The sequence below is a fragment of the Nicotiana tabacum genome, chromosome 2 (assembly GCF_000715075.1).
Source record: "Nicotiana tabacum cultivar K326 chromosome 2, ASM71507v2, whole genome shotgun sequence".
NCBI lineage: Eukaryota > Viridiplantae > Streptophyta > Magnoliopsida > Solanales > Solanaceae > Nicotiana > Nicotiana tabacum.
Genome location: NC_134081.1, coordinates 110,739,914 through 110,762,446, shown reverse-complemented (window position 1 = coordinate 110,762,446; position 22,533 = coordinate 110,739,914). Strand labels below are relative to the sequence as shown.

General features: G+C 34.8%; 2 protein-coding genes across 5 annotated transcripts; both read left to right on the top strand.

Annotated features, from left to right (window-relative positions):
* Positions 1 to 1,803: 1,803 nt before the first annotated feature.
* On the top strand, positions 1,804 to 5,726 carry LOC107759561 (uncharacterized). Of its 4 annotated transcripts, none has more exons than XM_075237624.1 (2): positions 1,804 to 5,131; positions 5,211 to 5,726. In XM_075237624.1, the coding sequence occupies exons 1-2, from the start codon at positions 4,650 to 4,652 to the stop codon at positions 5,215 to 5,217; spliced, it is 489 nt and encodes a 162-aa protein (XP_075093725.1). In that variant the 5' UTR covers positions 1,804 to 4,649; the 3' UTR covers positions 5,218 to 5,726. The 4 variants fall into 4 exon arrangements, 1 of the variants encoding a protein (XP_075093725.1); XR_012702564.1 differs by having other exon boundaries at positions 1,808 to 3,999; positions 4,093 to 5,726; XR_012702558.1 differs by having other exon boundaries at positions 1,808 to 4,418; positions 4,874 to 5,726.
* Positions 5,727 to 12,628: 6,902 nt separating this feature from the next.
* On the top strand, positions 12,629 to 22,209 carry LOC107759563 (aconitate hydratase, cytoplasmic). The gene is made up of 20 exons (XM_016577530.2): positions 12,629 to 13,242; positions 13,703 to 13,807; positions 13,949 to 14,109; positions 14,203 to 14,295; positions 14,698 to 14,883; positions 15,122 to 15,283; positions 16,636 to 16,780; positions 16,871 to 17,013; positions 17,106 to 17,162; positions 17,313 to 17,392; positions 17,478 to 17,553; positions 17,928 to 18,113; positions 18,201 to 18,268; positions 18,371 to 18,489; positions 18,597 to 18,718; positions 19,619 to 19,717; positions 19,796 to 20,275; positions 20,427 to 20,525; positions 20,617 to 20,859; positions 21,877 to 22,209. Exons 1-20 carry the CDS (start codon positions 12,942 to 12,944, stop codon positions 21,943 to 21,945), a joined length of 2,994 nt encoding a protein of 997 aa, XP_016433016.1. The 5' UTR covers positions 12,629 to 12,941; the 3' UTR covers positions 21,946 to 22,209.
* The last annotated feature ends 324 nt before the right edge of the window (positions 22,210 to 22,533 follow it).

Sequence of the window (22,533 nt, the reverse complement as noted above, 5' to 3'; positions counted from 1 at the left end):
TGCCGGGCCTTATTTACTGGTTACTGGTTATTGTTTTGCTTTTCATCTATTTACTGGTACTTGTGATGCTGTTATTTTTTTCTATGGCTACTGTTGATGGTACTGATCTTCTTGAGCCGATGGTCTATCGGAAACAACCTCTCTACTCCCTCAGGATAGGGGTAAGATCTGCGTACACACTACCCTCTCCAGACCCCCCACTAGTGGGATTTCACTGGGTCATTGTTGTTGTTGTTGTTGTTGTTGTTGGGGCTTTGAGGGATTTCTTCTTTTTCACTCATAGGGCTAGTTACATCTACCGCAATTTGAATTCTGAAAATTTGTAATTCAATTGGGGTTTAATTGCCAATTTGTATTTGTACAATAAGCATATGCATGTGCATATGATAAGTGGGGTAATAGAATTTTAGAGCCATGAGATAACTTAGGTTTTTATCTTCTATTTTTTCTCCACTTTAGACAATTGATCTTAACACCAATTTGTCATAGGATTTTTCAACTAGCTCTTGACATGTATGCTAACAGTAACTCAAAACAGTAACAATAGCCTATAGTTCTGTACTTCACATTGTTTCATCAGTAATCCTAACTCTTCTCAATTTATCTCTCGTTGGTAAAGAGTCCTTAACTTAATTTGCTTTCTGTCCTCAAAGTCCTAGTTCCTCCAATACCTCCATCATAATCTTTTCTTCGTTCCTAAACTAATATTTCCCTCAACTGGTTTTGTATTTAGTGTAGATTGCTCAAAATTTAGTAGTAAAGTCTATTAGTCTACAGCTTAGGAAAATGATTAGTGTACCAGTAAAAGGAGTGTAAAGAGAGAACATAGCATGGAAAGTTGGAAACAGGGACTGTGGGCCAAACAATCCGATATTTCGTCAAGTTGCTTTTTTTGGACCAGCATGGAAGATTCTCTATTTCCGCCAACATATTGGTATTTTATGCTTAGTTTTGTTTTATGAATACATAATTACACATCCATACAGTAATTAAGTTAAAATATTTACATCGGATAAATATAATAATTGACCTGCTATAATAGGTTAATATGTACTAATTGTATAAAAATAACATAGTATTAGTATATATATAACTTAAATAAATTCTTTTGTGCCTCTTTATTGTTTACGCGTCGTTTATGCTTTCTATTTTTATTACGATTAGATATGAATGCAGTAATTTTTTGTCGAACCAGGGAAAGAAACAGTGTGTAATCGGACATATACATTTTGTGCGTGGTAAACTTTTACTAATATCAAATTGCATATTCTTTGTTGCTTTGACCGAGCACTGAAATTTTTTATCAGTTAAGGTGCATCTCTTTTGAGTTCGACTGAAGTTGGCGCGATTGTTTCACCATATTCGTTTAGTGTGAATATAGTCCTACTTATCTTTTGTCAATGTCAACTGGTAATGATGCTATTATAATCTTGATATAAAAGAAAAACACATAGAATTGACGTCAAATTCGCATGCGCTAATATTAGAATGGATTCTTAATTTAGAGTAGCAGAAGGGATGAGGAGACGGGAGACCGTCAAATGGAGAAAATGACAACCTTTCGAAATTGGGAAGGTGACTTTATCTCATGGCTTACGTTAAATAGCATGGACAGAGTACTGACCAAAAATAGCCTGGACCCTGTTTCTATGTATAGAAAGCATGGACCGCCTACTAACAATATTTTCCTACTTCACATAGAGCGTTCTCTACCGGTATTTTTTCATCCTGAGCTCGAACTGATTTTATGAATATAGGAATTTTATTTATCCCACCATAATCCTAGTAATTAAGAATAACTTAATTCTATCTCCTTTCCTCTCTTTTGTTTTGGAGGTGGATTGAGGAGGTGTTGTGAACCGGCATGACCCGGTATGAGATTATGGTCCACAAGTGTGCAACAAAGTTGATCCAGTTAGTAGTATAGTTGGTAGTATTGGGCCTGAAGCTAAATGGAGAAAAGGCCCAATGACTGAACACCCGAATATAACACATTATATTTGGGATCCAGGCAGTATACATGGCATGTGTATTGTGACCATACTTAGGCAAAGTTTGCTTTCTCACCTCCTCTTATGAATATGTCTAATTCCTCATCCCTTTCTCATTATCTATCATATTTGTTCAGTTGTTCTGCAATTACTGTTGTTGTTCACATTATAGACCTGTAATCTTCCAGTTGTTGAGAGCAATATAGTATAAAATACTTTAGTATCTGTGTTGAGTAATTCAGGTTGTTACATTGGTGCTTTCATCCATCGGACTCCAAAATTGACGATGTTTCTACCTAGATTCAGTGGCGACGGCAACCCGGAGAGTTGGATTTTTCGGGCCGAGTTGTACTTCACATATCTTGGCTTCGCCAAGTAGGACTAGCTGCCTCTTCCAACCTTCTATCTAGAAAGCGATGCCCTCGCATGGTTCAATTGGTTATTTCGCAACCACCAATTCAATGATTGGAACCATTTCAAGGAGAAATTTCTTATGCATTTTCAGAAACAAACCTTCATTAATTCGAGAATGACAGATACTTCACAAGCTGGGGTTGACTACGTCAATTGTGCTACATTGGTTCGATCGGCGACCTATGAGTCTGCATCTCCCGAAATTTATGAACTCAACGCTAGTCTAGTTGATGGAGAAAAGTATGCGACTGTCGTAGATGAGGTGTTTGATAAAAATCCCCAACGTAATGAACTTGTTGTGCATTCTCAATTTTCAAAGGATGAAGCTCAATTAGTTCTTCTTGTTGGACGATATTATTTTATGCCTCAAGAGATTGAACAATTTGAGATTTTGTCTATAGACTGTGAGGGACTTTTAGATGCAATGAAGATAAACTCTGATTCCGACGATGAAAAATCATAGGAGAACCAACGAGGCTACACTAAGGTGGAGGAAAATTCAAGCAACACTGCAGCTTAGGTGTTTGCTACAAATAGCGCCGCACAACTCAACCATATTGCAACTATGATTTTGGATCCCTTTTCTAGCTTGATCCCGGATGTTAAGTTTTTTATTGGTCGAACACTTGTTGTGCCTGTTAATGTCAATTTGGATGATTGTCATATACTTGATACTTGTTATTGCTGTCAAATGAGGGCTTGTGCATCTCTCCACTATGTGTCTGGATCAACTATAGGGACTATTCTATTTTATAGTTGTGTGGACAATTGGTTCGACACAGGGCAAGATTTCAAGGCTAATTCATATGTACTTTTATATGTTCAATCTGAAGGTCTAACTCACATTTTACATGAGGAATCATGGCTGATACTTTTTCTTGGTTATGAGTTTGTCCTGCAACATGATAAGAAGTTCACGATGGCTAATGAGGTTTTAGATACTAAGAATTTTGTCCTTGCTGATTTTTTTTTTATTGAGTCTGAAAATCCATCTTGGGTTGAAGAGTTTACGTCAATTATCAAGCAACTACCACTACATGATTTTCGGGTGATAGTTTTGAGTTGCCTAGTACTGCATTTGGGGTGGCTAGTATGGCAGATTGTCCAGGTTGTAGGAATTTCTAATATCAGCTATTCATGTGATGCAATTGGTTTACTAGTACGATGTGGCAACCTTGAATATCATAGTGGACCATCATCTTCTGAGGACATGTTTTCTATGCACCTTGTGCTGGAACTTTGGGCAGGAGGGGACCTGTTTGATGGAACCATTGCCCGCGGATATTCGTTAGACAAAGAAACTACTGATATTTTTGGACAGCTTCTAACTGTAGTCTGTAATTGCCATTTCATAGGTGATGATCGTTGGAATCAATCATTGGCTGGACACTCCAGAAAAGTCTACCCTCAGCAGGACTTGAGCTTGCTCAACGCTTGGAGGAGTTGCCTTGTACTCTTTCCGCTTGCATTTGTGACCAGTTTATAAAGAGAAGTACGTTCGACTCATATAGTGCACTCGATCATGCTACACCTCTTATAGCTTTACATCAATTTTTCCTTGATCAGTTCGGAATAGAGTTTTCATTTGATCCCGGTGAGTCTGTTCTTCCATCGATTATGTTCGAAAGCTTGGATATACATTTCAATATACCCCACTGCTTGCCTAGTGCGCTGTATTCTGTTGCAGTTGGCCTCAATGGTACTTTGGAAGGTGACAAGCTGTCTAATGAAATGTCCAGTTGCATAATGGATGTATAAACTGTTCCACCTCGGCCACTTCCAAAACCACATTTCTTGGCCTTCATATTGGATCTCTTGGCCCAAGTCTCGCATTCTGTTGCAATAACAACGAACCTCGACTCTAATGGGCTTGTCATAATTGGTGTGGATGATTCCAATACATATGCTCGTCTTCTAGCTACAAACTTCAGTAGTAAAACGCAACCTGCAACAACCGCGTTTGCTGCCATATTACAGGAGCGAAGAGTATTAAAATTAAGGAGTGGCTATAAGGTGAAGCTTCACGTGGTGCACCTTGTTGCTTACACATTTTACGGTGTCATTAAAATAATAGAGTTGGTTGCACATCATAGTTTTCATCATGGCTTAGGGCATGCATTAGTGTATGTTATCCTCTTGAACAAGTGTGTGATTGTAGGGCAGGTTATCATTGAACTCAATTTGATAATACTGATATATTTTACTGTAAACCAAATAGAACATGGTTGGTTGATAACCGTAGCAATGGAGAAATTTGGTGAAGAGAAAACTACTAAAATTATTCATTTGTACTTCAAGATGGATAATTCTAGCTTCGACGGGTCCAAGCATGTTAAGAAGTGTTGCATGTCTTATGTTTCACATGCTTTTGGAGATCCTTTTGATCATAGTAATACTCTTCTTGGCATCCAATTATCTGAGACTATTACTAACATTGTAGCATATCATGTGACTATTTCATTTGATAGAGAGGGAGATGGCTCTACTAATACCAAGAAGGTTTTCAATTGGCTAGCAATTTCGTTGGTGCAAGCTAGTCCACTTGTTCTTGTCCTTTCATCAAGAATTGATGTTGAAAGAGAATGGAGTGAAAGGGGCATTGCAGCTATTGTTAGCCATATCTGTGTGTTGCTGTTAGAAAGTATAACAAATTCCCCTCATGGGACAGCCAATATTGCTTCTAAGATCAGAACCATGCCATATGAAAGCTTGAATGACATCATTAGGTGCTTTCTGTTTTTGAACACATCTCCAATTACTACACATTATTGTCATGTTATCTTGAACAAAGTGGTTATTCTACAGAAGCTAGGCGATAATGATGAAACCAAGTCGACACTACCCCAAGCTGCCAACCAAACTATGATATTGTTCCTAGTGGTTTTTGCCTATCGCAGCCATGAATTTAGCTCTCAAAGTTGCCTTCCTGACTTGAACCTTGAGGATAAGGTTCTTTTTATCGGCGGAAGTATTGTTGTGAACCGGCGTGACCCGGTATGGGATTATGGTCCAGAAGTATGCAACAAGGCCGATCCAGTTGGTAGTATTGGGCCTGGAGCAAAATGGAGAAAAGGCCCAATGACTGAACACCCGAATAGAACACATTATATTTGAAATCCAGGCAGTATACAAGGCATGTGTATTGTTACCATGCTTAGGCAAAGTTTGCTTTCTCACCTCCTCTTCTGAATATGTCTAATTCCTCATCCCTTTCTGATTATCTATCATATTTCTTCAGTTGTTCTGCAATTACTGTTGTTGTTCACATTCTAGACCTGTAATCTTCTAGTTGTTGAGAGCAATGTAGTAAAAATACTTTAGTATCTGTGTTGAGTAATTCAGGTTGTTACATTGGTGGGGTTGGAGATCAAGGGTCAGCGTGGTGGAGAATTTTAGAATTGATGAAAAAAAATTGGAATTTGCATAATGCAAAAGATTATCATATATCTGATCGTGATTAGAATCATCACTTAGATCTAAACCCGATAGTATTAAACTCTTTAGTTTTGTGTCAATGTCTTTAAAGAATTTCTTATCATGCAGTGGAGTTTTTTCTATATTAACCTCTTTTCCTTGTAATAGTTCTTTTATCGGGAAAACATTGCTCTTTTTTTTCACAGATTATGTTTATTTACGTTTTTTCTTTTGGTAACTTCAATCAATCTTTAGAGAGAAAATTGACATGAAATTTTGACATTTACTTAATGTAATATTTATTTAGGGAAAAATATTTTTGGTCCTCAAAAATATTCACAGGCGATTTATCCAATTGCTATCTGGTGTTCAATTGACCAAAACGAAAGTAATGAAACCCAAAAGATTTCCAGTTAAAGTATTTGTTCGTAAGAGTTTCAATTGTCGAGTGCAATTGATTCACAAAAAGTGATGAAATCCAACATATACGGAGTAGTTCCTAAGATGACTATTCAATGAACAAAATGTTACACTTTGAATCATAGTATTATGATGTTGAATTAATAGCTTACTGGTTACTTATGTTCCTGTCTTCAATAAGAAAAAGTTGCAGAAATATGACACTTTTTGGAGCGATCTTAACTTTTGACCCTGTTTGGTCCATGGACAGAATTTGAATATCAAAAGTTAAAAGTATTGTCCATGAGACAAGTGAGGACAACACTTATTAAACTTAAAATTCCGCTTATGTGGCAAGTTGTGTACTTCACCCATTCAATTAGGCCTTCCTTACTTCCTTATACCACTTGATTCAAAAGTCTAACCGATGAGTACAATTTAATCGTTCATATTTGATAAAAGTAGATTCCATTAAATTTTAATCTTGAATCCACCGTCATATAAATTGTACTACTCCCTCCGATCTATTTTAAGTGATTTTTTGGTTTTTTTTTCTGATCCATAATATTTGATTTTTTCAAATTTTAAGAAGGAAATAACTTCTTCTTTCCAAAATTGCCCTTGAAGTGAAGTCTATGCGTAATTTGTTATATTTTCAATAAGCAAATTAATTTTATTATTAATTAATACTAAAAGATTAATTTCTTAATAACTTAAATTGTACCGAAGGGACTATCATGTTTTTGAAATAAAATATGGAAAACGCTTGTTCCAAGAGACCATCAAATGTATTGTCAAGACAGCATTCAATCCCGAGGCTTTTTCTTAGAAAAGAAAAGTCTTTTGGTGTCTAATTTGGACAGTGAGAACAAGAGAAAGGTCAGTCTAGACTGGAAGAAAAGTTTATTCGTCTAACTACACATTTCCCTTTCAAAATATTAATTTTAATAGTATTACTAAAAATATGCATTTATTTATCAAAAAGAAAAAAAATAAATTATATTGGAGCAAAGTGGCCCAAAGGTATTGTAAAAGCCTTCTTGATTTGAGGTGCTCATTCGTATATTTCTTTAGTAAGAGAAGAGAACCGTCACCGTTCCTTTCCCATACCTAATTCTCCACTTGTGTTCTAACCCGAACTTTTTTCTCTTATAGTAATATTTTATTTTATTAGTATCTATTAATGACATGTGATAATTTAAATATTTATTTATATGAAGCAACAATAAAATTTAATTGATGAGAGAAATTTTATGTTAATAATACAACAATAATCTAAATATCAAAAAATATTATTACATTAGCATAATAAATAAATTTAAAATAAAAGGATATCATCAAAACTTACACAAATGATCAATTTTGTCATGTTAGTTAGATAATTATGTAATAGTTTAAAAGTATTTAATGTGATGGTATCTTAACCAACACTTCTTTGTGGACAATACTTTTTTTGTATGTTTTCTCCTAATGCTTTGGTTGCTCTGCCTTAATTAGAACTCTTGTTGTCGAACTTGATATCGTTCTTGAAAGTGTAACATACAGTTGTTCGTGCAAGAAAATATATTGCAGTGGATATAGTCTAATATTTAGGATGTTTGTCATTGTGCTTTATTTATTATATTTGCAAAATATAAACATCTAAAAATTATTTTAACACAAATTTAAAAGGATATTCCTTAGTTTCGGAAGACGAAAGTTGAATTCAGGGATAAAAATATACTTAGAAGCACATTGACCAGTATCATAATTTTTGCATGTATGACGTTATTGTCAAAACTTCTATATACCGTCTGTGTGCTATCAGAGGCAGATCCAGGATTTCAAGAGGATGAGTGCACTATGTGAGGTGGATCTATAATTTACATTTGACGGGTTTAACTTTAGCCTCTTACCATAAAAACACTACACTTTTGAAATTCTAGGTTCAAAATTACTCTTTTTAAAATTTTAGTAATTTTCACACACACACATATATATACTTTGTGCCTAAAACAAGACTATTCAGAGTGGGATTTGAACTGCCAATTTCACATGTAGAGGTGCACCCAATAATATTTGCATCATAAGAGTTTTTGAGCATGGGTTCATGCACATATATTTAAATAATTTTGAAGAAATATAACATTGTTATACATGGTTTGGGAATAGGAGTATGGGTTCACGTGAACTCATGCCCCTATACTTGGATACGCCTCTGTGTGATATTACATAAGTTATTCGGCGTATCTAAATTTTTCAGTAGCATGACATACATTCTTTTCTTCAAAACCAACCTATATACAATGGAAGATCAATTTTAACTTAGTCTATTATATATACGGTGACACTAACATACGTACGAAATAATAAGCATGGCAACAAACGTGTATGGTAAAAGGCTATTTGATATTAAAATATTTAAATATTCTTCTTGGTAGTAATTATCATTTTCTGATGAGTCAAAAACAGAAAAATATTTTGTTTAACTATAAAATTTTGCAATTGGTCTTTTATTTAGTTGATCAACATATTCATTAAGATATCTTTTTAATTCTATCATGCGATTTACACAAATTGCATTTTAATCTAATGATATAAATATTTCTCTTATTAAATGCACTACTATTACCATTGGGATTGACAACCAAGTATTCAGAAAGACCCAAATCATCTTTATTGGATGGTCTTCTTCATTTTTCGACACGAAACAAGAATACACTGAATACTGGATCTATTCTTACTTTATATTTCTTGTTAGTTGAATCTTTTTCATTTGAGGCCAGAAGTATAACTTTGCCAAGCCAGCGCTTACAGTCTCTACTTTTGTCGATTTTGGAACTACTGATAGTACTTGACATAAATTACCTCCCAACCCATTAATTTTTCACCAAACGGTTCATTAATATCCAATATATCTCTAGAACTCCGGGCAAATATTTCGATCGTTTGACACTTAGCCATAAGTGTTTCATCCCATATTATCAAATTTGCTTTCCTTATAAATTTAGCATCATTGCTATGCTTTGATATCATTGTTGTTGGCACACTACTTGCTATTACTGCTAACAGTGTCATGTTTCTTGATATGATATTTGCAAGTGGTGCATGACATAGAAATATTATTTCGATCCCGCCGGAGGCATGTACAAAAAATAATCCCGTTATAGCAGGGTCGACTCTTTATAATATAGTCTTGAAGGCTTATTCTTTTTTAGGATTTAGTTTTGATTTTGCTTACTCATACACTTGATTGTGCATTTTGATTCTTAATAATATACTAATATTTTTATTTTGTGTTCTAAAGCTCTTTTTACGGAATAAATTTATGTACCCTAAGTATTTTTTAACTTGAATAAGATTTTTACTCATACGATGAATTTAAAAAAATAATTGAATTGTATTCTCTTGTTAAATAATTAATTAAAAGATTTAGCTTTAACATAAAAATAATTTATTATATGTTGATTTAGATCTTAATATTAGTTCATCTCTTGTTTTGAATATTTAATCTTAATTATAATTTTATCCACCATAAATTTTATTTTCAAAGAGTAAAGGATTGATATGGCATTTCACTTTTAGATTTTTATGTCTATAGAATTATTAGTGGTATTGACTCTTACCAACCATATTTTTTCTCTTTCTCCCACATTTATATTCTTAAATATTTTCTTGATTGCTGTTTAATAATTGGGTATGTTTTAATATTACATGATTTTTTATTTTATTTTATTTAAGTAGAAAAATAGTAGTCAAATATAATATAAAAATATATTATCACGGGGGTATTTTTTCCCTCAATTTAAACTCTTTATGTAGTTCATTTAATATTACTTTTATTTTTCTTGGTATTGGACATCATGGAGTGGTAATGTATTGACAATAACGAGGATTCTTATGAAGTTGATTTTATTAAACCTTTCTATATATTTTTAATAAGAATTCAATACAAATTTTATTAATTTTAAAATCTTGAATATTAAAAATTAGCATAGAAGGTATTGTAGTCCAAAAAATAGGTTATTGCAGTTATGTTATTTTCCTATGAGTTCTTCCGTTTAATATTTTAGGGTCACTTTGGTATATTAATATTATATTTATACTTTTATAATAATATATGATCTATTTTTTCTAAATAGATTTGGACAATACAATACATTCTCAAATTAAATTAGTAATAGGACATTATAATAAGTTTTTTAAATTAAATTAGTAATAGGAATTTTAAAGAAATATATCATAAAAGTAATAGGATTACATGACTAAAGATATTTACTTGTTCAATCTTATATGAATTAGACATCCCGAGAGTAATTATACTAATAGGGTTCCTAAAGGTAATCATGTAGGATTTCTAACGTGCAGTATTATGTCCTAAAATTTATAGGATTGTAAGGCTAATATTTAGAATTTCAGTTATATTTTTTTATTATGAGTTATTATACTTAATATTATAAGATTATTTTTGTAAACCGACATTGTATTCATACTTTTATAATAATATAGATATAGATAGATATAGATATAGATGTATAATTTTTTTAAATCATTTTATTGTAAAAATATTAGTTGTACTTACTCTTGTTTTGTACAATAGTTAAATATTTTACAATTTACTTCTTCTATAATTCTAACATGTATTAACTTAATTATACATTTGCACGATTTGATTCTTATCAAATATGTTCTTTTTCTCTCAATGGGACAAAATTTACATACGTCCAATGTTTACGATCAAAATACGCTCTCCGATTCACAATAAGTGATTTTTTGCCTTTTTTTTGTGGTTCAAAATAAATAATTTTTTCAGATTTCAAGAATGAATTAATTAGTTTTTTCTTACATTGCCTTTGGTGTAAAAAGTGTTGGAGTATGTGTTAGAAGTGTTTATGTGAAGAGGTAGTAAATGTTAGTATTGTCAATTTCATTGCTAATTAATGTTAAAAAGTGAATTTCTTAATATGTGTAAAAATAACAAAAAAAATCACTTATTTTGGATCAGAGGGAGTATCACTTAAATGATAACTAATGATATAAAGATGCATATTAAAAGGCACACGCCCTATGTTTATTGATTTGAACAAAATATTATTGTAAGTAATTCTTTTTCATGTCTCTCAAGTCTTAAGCTCTAAAATAAATAAATAAATCTAAAAAAACAAAATGGTGTGTGATTTAGCGGTTAAAGTTTGGAAGATGTTTTTCTTTTTATCCTCAGAACCTCATCTCCTTCAAAGAATCAAAAATCTCCCCAAAAACTTCTCATAAAAGATAAGGATTCGATCTCCTTTTTTGGCCAGGCTAGTGAACACATGACTTCATTCGTTTAATCGTAGCTTTTAGTTGAATTTAATTATTTTCACATTAAAATAATGCACATAATGTACTAACTAATTGTTGTGGGGTCAAATGTGTGAATAATTGTGCAATAAAATAATAGAAATGGGGAGAAAAAGAAAAAGTGAGAAGAAATAGAAGGCCTTAATGCAATTTTACACCGACGACTCGTGGCCTGTGGAAGCGTGCCACAAGCCACATTAAACTATCACTTGGATTTTTTTTCCTGCTTTATCTACATTAGAAAATTGATAAAAATAAAATAAGCACTCATTTTTAGAGCCCGTTTGGACATAAAGAATTTTTTTTTTTTATTTTCAATTTTTTTTTACTAAAGCGTTTGTCCATAAAATTTCCAATTTTCACTTGAAGATGCATTTTAAATTTTTTTAAAATTTTTAAAAACTCAGAAAAGATGTTTTTCAAAATTTTTACTCAAATCACTCACAAAACTTCAAAAACAACCCAAAATTATATTCATGCCCAAACACAATTCTAAATTTCAAATATCATTTTCACTTGAAAAAATAATTTCGCCATATTTTAGAATTTTACCATTCTTATGTCCAAACGCCCATTTATTTTCTGGACGTAAAAGAAAATTGTGATTTGGATAGTGAATACTCTCTTTCTCTTGTGAATGCCCAATTCTCCTATTTTCTTTGGATCTTTAATAGAAGTCAAAACTATATCTTCTCTTCCTCATAAATTAAATCCGAAAGTCAACTGAATGTGACAAAAAAGTGAAGCTTCCCTTTGTTTTATGAACTCTTATTGATTGTGAATTTCGTGTCCGAAAGATTATATACTCACATTATTAAGTTAAAGGTAAGATAATATTTTCCTTTTGTTATCCCTAATAGAAAGTAATCCAGCTAAAAAGAGTAAAGAATAATAGCATAAAGAGAAATATAAAAAAAAAAGAAGAGGCGTAGACAAATTGACATTTTCAAAGGGCAAAGGAATCTTCCAATAAAATTTTAACATAAAAACAAAGTAGCGAATAAATAGATAATTTTGACCTAATCAATATTCATTTTATTGCCATTCTCTTCTCCTTATAAAAACGAAAAAAATAAAATACCATAACGCGAACCAGCCCAGCTTTTTTAGCTCCATGTGTTGTGCCGCAGCTTAGGCATTGCTTAGCATTTGAATAATCTCCTCTTCTCTCTCTCAATCATTCCCCAATTCTCAATTCATAAATCCATCCCCCATATCTTCTTCTCTTTCTCTGTTGTTTTCTTCGTCACTATCATCTTCATCTTCATCTTCATCTTCATCTCTGTTTTGTTTTTTTCTTCTAGAAATTCGGCACACAACCCTAGGAAATACACATCATAATTGTTTGAATGTTGTGATCTGAAAATTTAGTTATATATATAAAGACATAAAGAGAGAGTCATGTATAGTAATACCGCTCGCAAATACTCTTCTTCTGCCGCTTCTTCACTCTTGAGAAGAGCCTCTTCATCTTCTTCCGTTTCTAGACCAGTAGCTTCCTCTTCTGCTGCTACTCACGCGCCTTCGTCTTCTTCTCTCTGTAATCAGCAGCAGCGTTTCTCCTCCACGCTCCGGTCGGTGAGGTGTTCGGTGCCGCGGTGGAGCCACGGTGTTGATTGGAAGTCTCCGATCAGTCTTACTGCTCAGATCAGGACCGCCGCCCCTGCTTTCAACAGCTTCCACAAAAAGCTCTCTACCATGGGTACTTTTGTCTTTTAATCCTTGATTTGTTTTCTGGGTAATTTTGTCAATCTGAAAAAGTAAATCGAAAGAATATGCTTTTAAGTTATATATATTGACATGTAAAATTATAATTTAACATATTATAACAAGTTATTAAATAGAATTAATATATTTTACATCGTTAGTGCACAACACTTTAATCCTATTTTTAGTAGTAATAAATAATACTACACATTGTGACAAAGGTTAGTGGAACGTGGGTGGTAGGGCCGATGAGTGGGAAGACTTAAGAAGTTGACTTAAGATATTTCATTTTTATCATTTGTGTTTGTGGTTAGGTATTTTCATTAAAAAAACATAAAATACTATTTATTTTTGCATAGTAGTGCTACTAAGAGCTGCTGTAAGTGAATGCGAATCAATTCTCAGTAGAAAAGCAAGAAGAATCTGATTCTTTTTTGTGTTGATGATGGATTCAGCTGAAAAGAACCCATTTAAGGAAATCCTCACTGCTCTTCCAAAGCCTGGAGGTGGTGAATTCGGAAAGTTCTATAGCCTACCTGCTCTCAACGATCCCAGGATTGGTAAACTTTAAGACCTTCTTATACTTTCTATTTTTATTTTTTAGCAGACCTGATTATTTTCTTATATTGAAATTTGATCTGTATCTTTCTTATCAGTTTGATTATTGACTTTTTCTTGCTCTGTTGATTTGTATATAACAGAGAAGCTGCCATACTCTATTAGGATTCTTCTCGAATCAGCAATTCGTAATTGTGACAACTTTCAAGTGAAAAAGGAAGATGTTGAAAAGATTATCGACTGGGAAAATTCTGCACCTAAGCTTGTGGAGATACCCTTCAAGCCTGCCCGTGTGCTGCTTCAGGTACTAGTCTTTTGCATGTCTTGAACATTAAAAAAAAGAATGCAGTGTGAGATGACAGGCGGTTTTCACCCGAACAATTTTCTTGTTTGACAGGATTTTACTGGTGTACCCGCTGTGGTGGACCTTGCTTGCATGCGTGATGCCATGAACAACCTCGGCAGTGATTCTGACAAGATCAATCCATTGGTATGTGCTGTTTCTAGTTAGTGCATTATGGCAAAGTTTCTTTAACTATGTGAAATTGTGAATAGAATGCAGTATAGTCACTTGATGAATAAAGCACACAAATTTTCTGTATGGCAGTCGTTGTCAATACTACTGCAGTTTGACAAAAGGTAGAGGAAAACTGTCAGTTTGCGTTTATAATACTTTTGATAAGTCAAATGACTTTCATCTAGTGAGTTGCTTATATTAATCTCGTTCATGAACATTGAATTGCATTATGCTATTAGTGTAGTGTCACAATATATTGGCTTATTCATCACTGACAATTTTATGCTTCAATTCCTTGGTTATAGTTCTTTTCATATTCCTCTCATGAATGAATCTTTCTCCACTTCGGTAATTCTCTCTCGAATATTATTTCAGGTTCCTGTTGACCTAGTTATTGATCACTCCGTTCAAGTTGACGTGGCAAGGTCAGAAAATGCAGTCCAGGCTAATATGGAGCTTGAATTCCAAAGGAACAAGGAGAGATTTGCCTTTCTTAAGTGGGGATCTAATGCTTTCCACAACATGCTTGTTGTTCCACCTGGGTCTGGTATTGTGCATCAGGTATTGGTCATGAAAATTGAATGTCAAAGCTGGTTGTGCTGCTGGATTTGTTGAATGTGTCATAGTTGTGCTGGGATCTAGCTATTTCTTGAATCCTGAATTTTTAACGTTTTATTTTCTTACTTATCTTCTGTCTTTAGCATAAATGCAGTGAGATTCCTGGCTTTGCTTTCCTTATTTATCCTCTGAAACAACACACTTGCAAAGCTGATAATAGTTTTTGGCTCCATAATTTTAGGTCAATCTTGAATATCTTGGAAGGGTTGTCTTTAATAGGGATGGGTTTCTCTACCCAGACAGCGTGGTCGGAACAGATTCCCACACAACCATGATTGATGGGCTAGGAGTTGCTGGCTGGGGCGTCGGAGGTATTGAAGCTGAAGCTGCAATGCTTGGCCAGGTATGCAACTATGAATGGTGTAATAATCCTTCTATCTCTTGCTGAATCCTGGTTTATTCGTGTGTTGTTGCAAAGATTAGACAGCTATGGCTTTATGCTAAGGTGTCCCACATTGCCCTTGTGACTGTGTTAATGTCTGCACTTTGCCAAATCTTTTCTAGTGGAGAATATCCATTAACTTGGTGACTGGCACATGTGGAAGTTCATAACATCAATCAGCATATAAAGTTGCAAGAGTTTTAAGATTTGATGTGTCTAAGTTATTCTCGCTTTGTTTCAAAGTATATGTTAACATTGCGCTTTTCATTCTCAAAACAAAAATGTCAACATTGTGTTTTTAGTTTATTCAAATAGTCTATACCAAGGAAAACATGGGACTTACAATTACTAACTGGCAATGCTGTTCTGACTATCCTATCAATTATAAAACAAGAAGTAATATGTCAGGACATCTTTTCTCCTTATTAGACGCTAAACATTACATATTTTGAACTCTCCCCTACATAAACGTGCTGATGCAAATCAAGGGAGTAGAGTTTTGTTTTTACACTTATGCTCTAGATTAGAGAGGAGCATGATAGTTGATTACTTAGGACTTTCCCTTGCCTCATTTATCTGACCTTGTAGTACTTCTTTCCTTACAGATGGGTTTTCATTGCTTCAACTGACCATATCTAATTCCATTTCGTTGGGCTCTTCCCGAAATTCTATGTATTCCTGAAAGCATGTTTTGGTGATTCATGAATTCATCCAATTGAAAAGGCTATTCATGAATCTTCATGTAGTTAATGCAATCAACTAGTTTCGTGGCTCCATACCCTATTTGACAATAATGAAAGACTGCATTTCATCATTTATTCTTGAAAAAGTTGGAAGGTGAGATGCGATTCTAACTTTGCCAGAAAAGAAGTGAGTTTTGGTTATATTTTTTCCATTCAGCATTTAGTACATATAGCTATCTTCCAAAAAACCAGATCAAGCCAGAATAGGATGTTACTTTACCTCCTCTTAGAATAGTATGCACTGTGTTCACTTAATCTGAGCGGAAAATGACATTGCGTTTCCTGTGTGTGTGCTGCTTGCCTGTTCTTCTGTTTGTTTTATATATATGTAGAAAAATAATAGCTTTAGTATGCACTGTGTTCACTTAATCTGAGCGGAAAATGACATTGCGTTTCCTGTGTGTGTGCTGCTTGCCTGTTCTTCTGTTTGTTTTATATATATGTAGAAAAATAATAGCTTTCTAGGTAATTTTCACTTTAAGTTGTGAGTTGTGACAAATACTTTGATATTGATTCTGATATTTGCACTTTGGATAGCAATTTTGTTAAACTTCTTCTGTATACTGACAGCCAATGAGCATGGTGTTGCCTGGAGTTGTCGGGTTCAAGTTATCAGGGAAATTGCGGAATGGTGTAACTGCCACTGACTTGGTCCTGACTGTCACTCAAATGCTCAGGAAGCATGGTGTTGTCGGAAAGTTTGTTGAATTCTATGGTAAATCTAAGTTTCCTATGCAAATAGTTCAACCAGTGTTTAATAGTTCCACCAGACAAGGACTTGACTGTTTGTTTTGTTTTCATGTAGGTGATGGAATGGAAGGGTTATCTTTGGCTGACAGGGCCACCATTGCAAACATGTCTCCTGAATATGGTGCAACAATGGGTTTCTTCCCTGTAGATCATGTTACCCTGCAATATCTTAAGTTGACTGGGAGAAGTGATGAAACAGTAAGTGTTTAGACTTTTGCTAGTGTTAATTGAAGATTTGAGTGTGAAATTTCATTTTTATACGTGGCTAACCCCTCGACCTAAAAATTTAGATTGCAATGATAGAGGCGTATCTCCGTGCAAATAAGATGTTTGTTGACTATAATGAGGTTAGTTTTGTTTGCTGCCTCAATTGCGTTTACTTTAGTTTCGGTATGAGAATCTTGGTTGGCATATGAATGAAGGTTATGATCTAATCTATTGCATACTTGTTATTTTTCCTTGCAATTTCTTAAAAACTATTGCCCTCCTTATTTCAGCCTCAACAAGAAAAAGTGTATTCTTCTTATTTGGACCTAGACCTTGTGAACGTTGAACCATGTGTGTCAGGGCCAAAGAGGTATGTGCTCCAGCTTGCATAAATTCTATATTAAGATGCAAAATGTACTATAAGGTCTATATAACATGTTTGTTTTCCTTTGTAGACCTCATGACCGTGTGCCTTTGAAAGAGATGAAGTCTGACTGGCATGCTTGCCTAGATAACAAAGTTGGATTCAAGGTGAGCGAGCTATTCATTTTGATTTCTCCATCTGTCCCATTTTATGTGGCATTATTTGATGGGGACGTAGTTGAAGAAAGAAAGACTTTTGAAACTTGTGATCTAAAACAAGCCATATACATTTGTGTGGCTAAAATCGTCTCATTAAGGATAAAATGAGAATTTTAAAGTTATTATTTCTAAATACAGAAATGTGTCATTCTTTTTGGAACATACTAACAAGGAAAGTATGCCACTTAAATTGGGACAGGGGGAGTACCATTTAGTCTCCTCTTGGTTGATCAGGTTGTAACATAAATTTATGACTATAAAGTATCCAAGGCCAGCTTCTCATTTCTGGAAACGCTAATGCAACTGGTTCTACTTTGATGCAGGGATTTGCTGTGCCAAAAGAAGTGCAAGATAAAGTAGCTAAGTTTGACTTCCACGGGCAACCTGCAGAGCTCAAACATGGCAGTGTTGTGATTGCTGCTATCACAAGTTGCACAAATACATCCAATCCCAGTGTTATGCTAGGAGCAGCTCTTGTTGCCAAAAAGGCTTCTGAGCTGGGTCTACATGTCAGTGCTACTCTATATACTTGCATTTTTCTTTCTTCAAAGGTTTAGTCATGCCTTCTTAATCCTTGTTCCTGATGTATTTTCCAGGTTAAACCATGGGTTAAAACAAGCCTTGCTCCAGGCTCTGGTGTTGTTACAAAATATTTACTCAAGAGGTATTGATTGAAGTTTTCTAAAAGAAAAAGTTTCTACTTTCTACTAACCCTGCCAATTGTTATATGAAAGCATTCTAATATGTTATTTTCTGCATGAAACAGTGGGCTACAGAAGTATCTAAATCAGCAAGGTTTCAACATTGTTGGCTATGGATGCACCACTTGTATCGGTAATTCTGGGGACTTGGACGAATCTGTTGCTTCTGCCATATCAGAGAATGGTAAGTCCATACAATTGATTTTATTTTGTGATTGCACTGGCTGGAGTCTGGCTAGGACATGATCAGTTCGCTATATTGTTTGACTAATTCAAAATGTTATAATGCAGACATTGTTGCTGCTGCTGTACTCTCCGGAAATCGAAACTTTGAGGGGCGTGTTCATGCCCTGACAAGAGCAAACTATCTTGCTTCACCTCCTTTGGTGGTTGCCTATGCCCTTGCTGGCACTGTAAGTAAATGCACTTAGAGTTGTATAATTAATTAATCCGGAGAATTACCTTTTAACACAATGTTATTCTTTATAGTAGGTGAAAGGATGAAAGAACATACTTCAAGTTTATAAAAAAGGATTATGCTTTATAGTAAGTGAAAGGCTGTAGAAACATACTAGGTTTCTTGCGGTCATAGATGATTTGGCAGTGGAGTGCTGAACTGGTTGGTGGGAATGTTGAGCAAGTTTTAAGGAATATCAAAGCAATTTTAAAAAATTTATCTTTTTATAGCTATGTCAATTGGATCTTTCATTTATCTTGTCTTACGAGTGTGACATCGGATTGGGTACTTTGGTGCGGATTCATCAAAATAAACTTTAACTTAGCAAAAAATTATAAAGCTGTTTGGGATACTCATAAGCACCGTGTCAGTGACGCAGTCATTGTCTGGTTCATGTAACATAGGGTTAGAGACAATTGCTTCCGCTGAATCATCAAATCATACTCTAAAATGAGGATAGGGACTTTAAAGCCTAAAAGACAAAAAAAATGTAGCTTTAAAGTGATTAGTGTTTGATTTCTGACATTAAAGCTCCCTTTTTGAGTGAGAGCGCTTTCAGTGGTAGGTCATGGTTAGCATTCCTGTCTTGTGCATCTTGCTTCAGGCAGGCTTATCGGTGGCTTAACTAGAATGTGTTCAGACATGACTCAGCCTGGTGCAAGCTGCATTGCTCCCAGGAGCACAAATACAACATAAAACAGGATTCCATAACTAGACACTCAATTGAATTTTCTTGCACATTCTGACCTTGGTCTTGGTCTCCGATATTCTGAAAAATATTCATGGTTGTTTACTAGGTCAAAATTGATTGTTGATTATCCTGTGTACTTATGTCGGTGATGGATTTGCTTTGCAGGTTGATATCGACTTTGAGAAAGATCCAATTGGGGTGGGAAAGGATGGTAAGGATGTGTACTTCAGGGATATATGGCCATCAACTGAAGAAATTGCTGAGGTATGTATTCAGTTATGTGCTTATGCACCCATGAACAATTATAAACAGAGTAAATTTACCATGGAACTTTCATGTTAGGTTGTTCAATCAAGTGTATTGCCAGACATGTTCAAGAGTACTTATGAAGCAATTACAAAGGGCAATACCATGTGGAATGAATTATCTGTACCAACAGCAAAGCTGTACTCATGGGATCCTAATTCTACATACATTCATGAGCCACCATATTTCAAGGGTATGACCATGGATCCTCCTGGGCCCCATGGAGTGAAGGATGCCTACTGCTTGCTGAACTTTGGTGATAGTATTACCACGGATCACATTTCACCTGCTGGAAGCATTCATAAAGATAGCCCAGCCGCTAGGTACCTTATAGAGCGTGGTGTCGATCGCAGGGACTTCAACTCATACGGTAGCCGTCGTGGTAACGATGAAATTATGGCTAGGGGTACTTTTGCCAATATCCGCCTTGTGAACAAGCTGTTGAATGGGGAAGTTGGTCCAAAGACAGTCCACATTCCCACAGGAGAAAAACTCTCTGTGTTTGATGCTGCAATGGTACTATCCTTTTTTCTGTTTTTTAATGTTCGAAATCCTGTTTTTGTCAAAGATACAGTTTGCATTGTGCATGCCTATTAGCTACAGCAGACAATTACTTGAGATCTTTGCTGTTTTATATTAACGCTTCCTAAACACATGATGTCCTTAGAAATACAAATCTGCTGGGCAAGACACTGTTATCTTGGCTGGAGCTGAATATGGAAGTGGAAGCTCCCGAGATTGGGCTGCCAAGGGCCCAATGTTATTGGTGGGTTTCTTGAGCATTGCTTCTTGACTTGGTTGATTCTGTCTTTTTCTTTTTTGCCATATAATTTCCTAACTAAAGAATAATTTAACAGGGAGTTAAAGCTGTAATTGCTAAGAGCTTCGAGAGGATTCACCGCAGCAACTTGGTAGGAATGGGTATCGTGCCTCTATGTTTTAAGGCTGGGGAGGATGCAGATACACTTGGATTGACAGGTCACGAGCGATATACCATTGATCTTCCAGAAAATATTAGTGAGATCCGCCCAGGTCAAGATGTTACTGTACGAACAGAAACTGGAAAATCCTTCACTTGCACAGTGCGGTTCGACACCGAGGTGCGTCTCACATTATCGGTCTCTTTTGTTTTCAGTTCTTATATCCTGGCGTTTCTTTGTGTGAAAGATGTCGCTGTGGCTATTGGGTTGCATGATAAAGATGCTGCCTTTTTTACGGTGTTTGAGTTTCTTCTACCTTTATACAAGTCTTTGCCTAGAGTGCTGAAGGAAAGGCGAAGAACAAAAGGAAAATAAAAGAAATATGAGCAAACATCTTATCAAAATCTAGAAATCTGAGCAAGCATAATAAGGAATTAAATTTACTCTTAAAGCCATCTTTGCGAAATTGGGACACTTAAATTTGGGTCTTCTTACTGAACTTGGACGAAGGATGTCAATATCTTTTCTTTTTTGGGTTAAAACAACTTGTTACAGTCGTGGAAGGCAACAGGCCCAAATTGGATATAGAAGGTTCATAGCCAACCCTAAATAGTTTGGGATTGAAGCGTCGTCGTAAGATAGGATGTCAAGATCTAGAATACCTAACTAAAAGGAGTATTGAAAATTAAGAATCCATGTGGACAGTAAATCATGATCTACTGGATTGTGACTTGTCACATGGAGCTACCTGGATAATGAGGATTCATATAGCTAATCCAACTAGTTTGGAATTGGGGGTGTAGTAGTAGGGAATAGTGATTATCGTTATATGAACAGTAAATCATGGTGCATCTTTTTGTAGTAATCAATGTATACATTTGAAATTAGTGAACGATGAAATAGGTGAAGTACAAAATAAGAATGTCTTTCATCACCCCCAAAAAGGTACTTTCGCCGATAGTAGCTTGAATGCTCAAATAAGAAATGGAAGATCTGATTCTGTTACCCTCTATCATAAAACTTTTAAATCACATAAGGCAATATGATATGATATGATCTCCATATAGTTCTGCATGCATTGTTTGATGTAGAATAAACTGGCACAACAGTGCGAGATCTCCTATATAAGTTGTTCTTCACCATTCATTAGTTTTTGGTAAGAATTGATATTTTAAGAGCTTCTTCTATCTTGTGCAGGTGGAGTTGGCTTATTTCAACCATGGAGGTATTCTGCCATATGTCATTCGTCAGTTGACTAAGCAATAAGGGACCGTTTTGATAATTTGGCCACCTTCACGAGCTGCTGCTTAATTGCGGGAAGATGACAGCAGAAAGAGAGAGCTTCTCAATAGAGAATCTTGAGAAGGGAATAAAGGATTTTAAAACTTTTTATGTCCCTGTTGTCGGGCAAAGTGTTGTTTATTTACTTCGGGAAGCACTGAAAATGGCAATCTTTTGCCAACTGATAGCAACATACCATTTTTTGGTAATAAAATTTTTATATTATGATTGTGTTTTAGCAAGGATTAATTGAGGCTTCTTGGTGAGAGTCAAAGGTACTTTTCGTTGGTTTAATTTTCTGTTTATTTTTTGGGGTCTGTTCTTTAGTTTTTTGAAATTTTTGGGTTTTCACATTTCCTTTACTTAATTTTAATGGTAGCTGTTGCTTTAATGCTTATCTGAATGGGTCTGTGAATAAGATCGTTAATCCCAAGTTGTACATTAGAGCAAGTGATTATTTACAAGGTAAACGATCATGCCACTCCGCCTCCAAGTAATCTGTGGGATGTTATTTGGTACCACTTAACAATTTCATCTTTTTTTATACGTATTATATATAATATTCCCTTAAAA

What these genes read in the sequence shown, in the direction of transcription:
- LOC107759561 (XM_075237624.1), top strand. Translation starts at nt 4,650, where the DNA reads ATGGAGAAATTTGGTGAAGAGAAAACTACTAAAATTATTCATTTGTAC.
- LOC107759563 (XM_016577530.2), top strand. Translation starts at nt 12,942, where the DNA reads ATGTATAGTAATACCGCTCGCAAATACTCTTCTTCTGCCGCTTCTTCA. An exon ending in TCTCAACGATCCCAGGATTG is followed by an intron (nt 13,808 to 13,948) that starts GTAAACTTTAAG and finishes TGTATATAACAG; the next exon opens with AGAAGCTGCCATACTCTATT. An exon ending in CTGCCCGTGTGCTGCTTCAG is followed by an intron (nt 14,110 to 14,202) that starts GTACTAGTCTTT and finishes CTTGTTTGACAG; the next exon opens with GATTTTACTGGTGTACCCGC.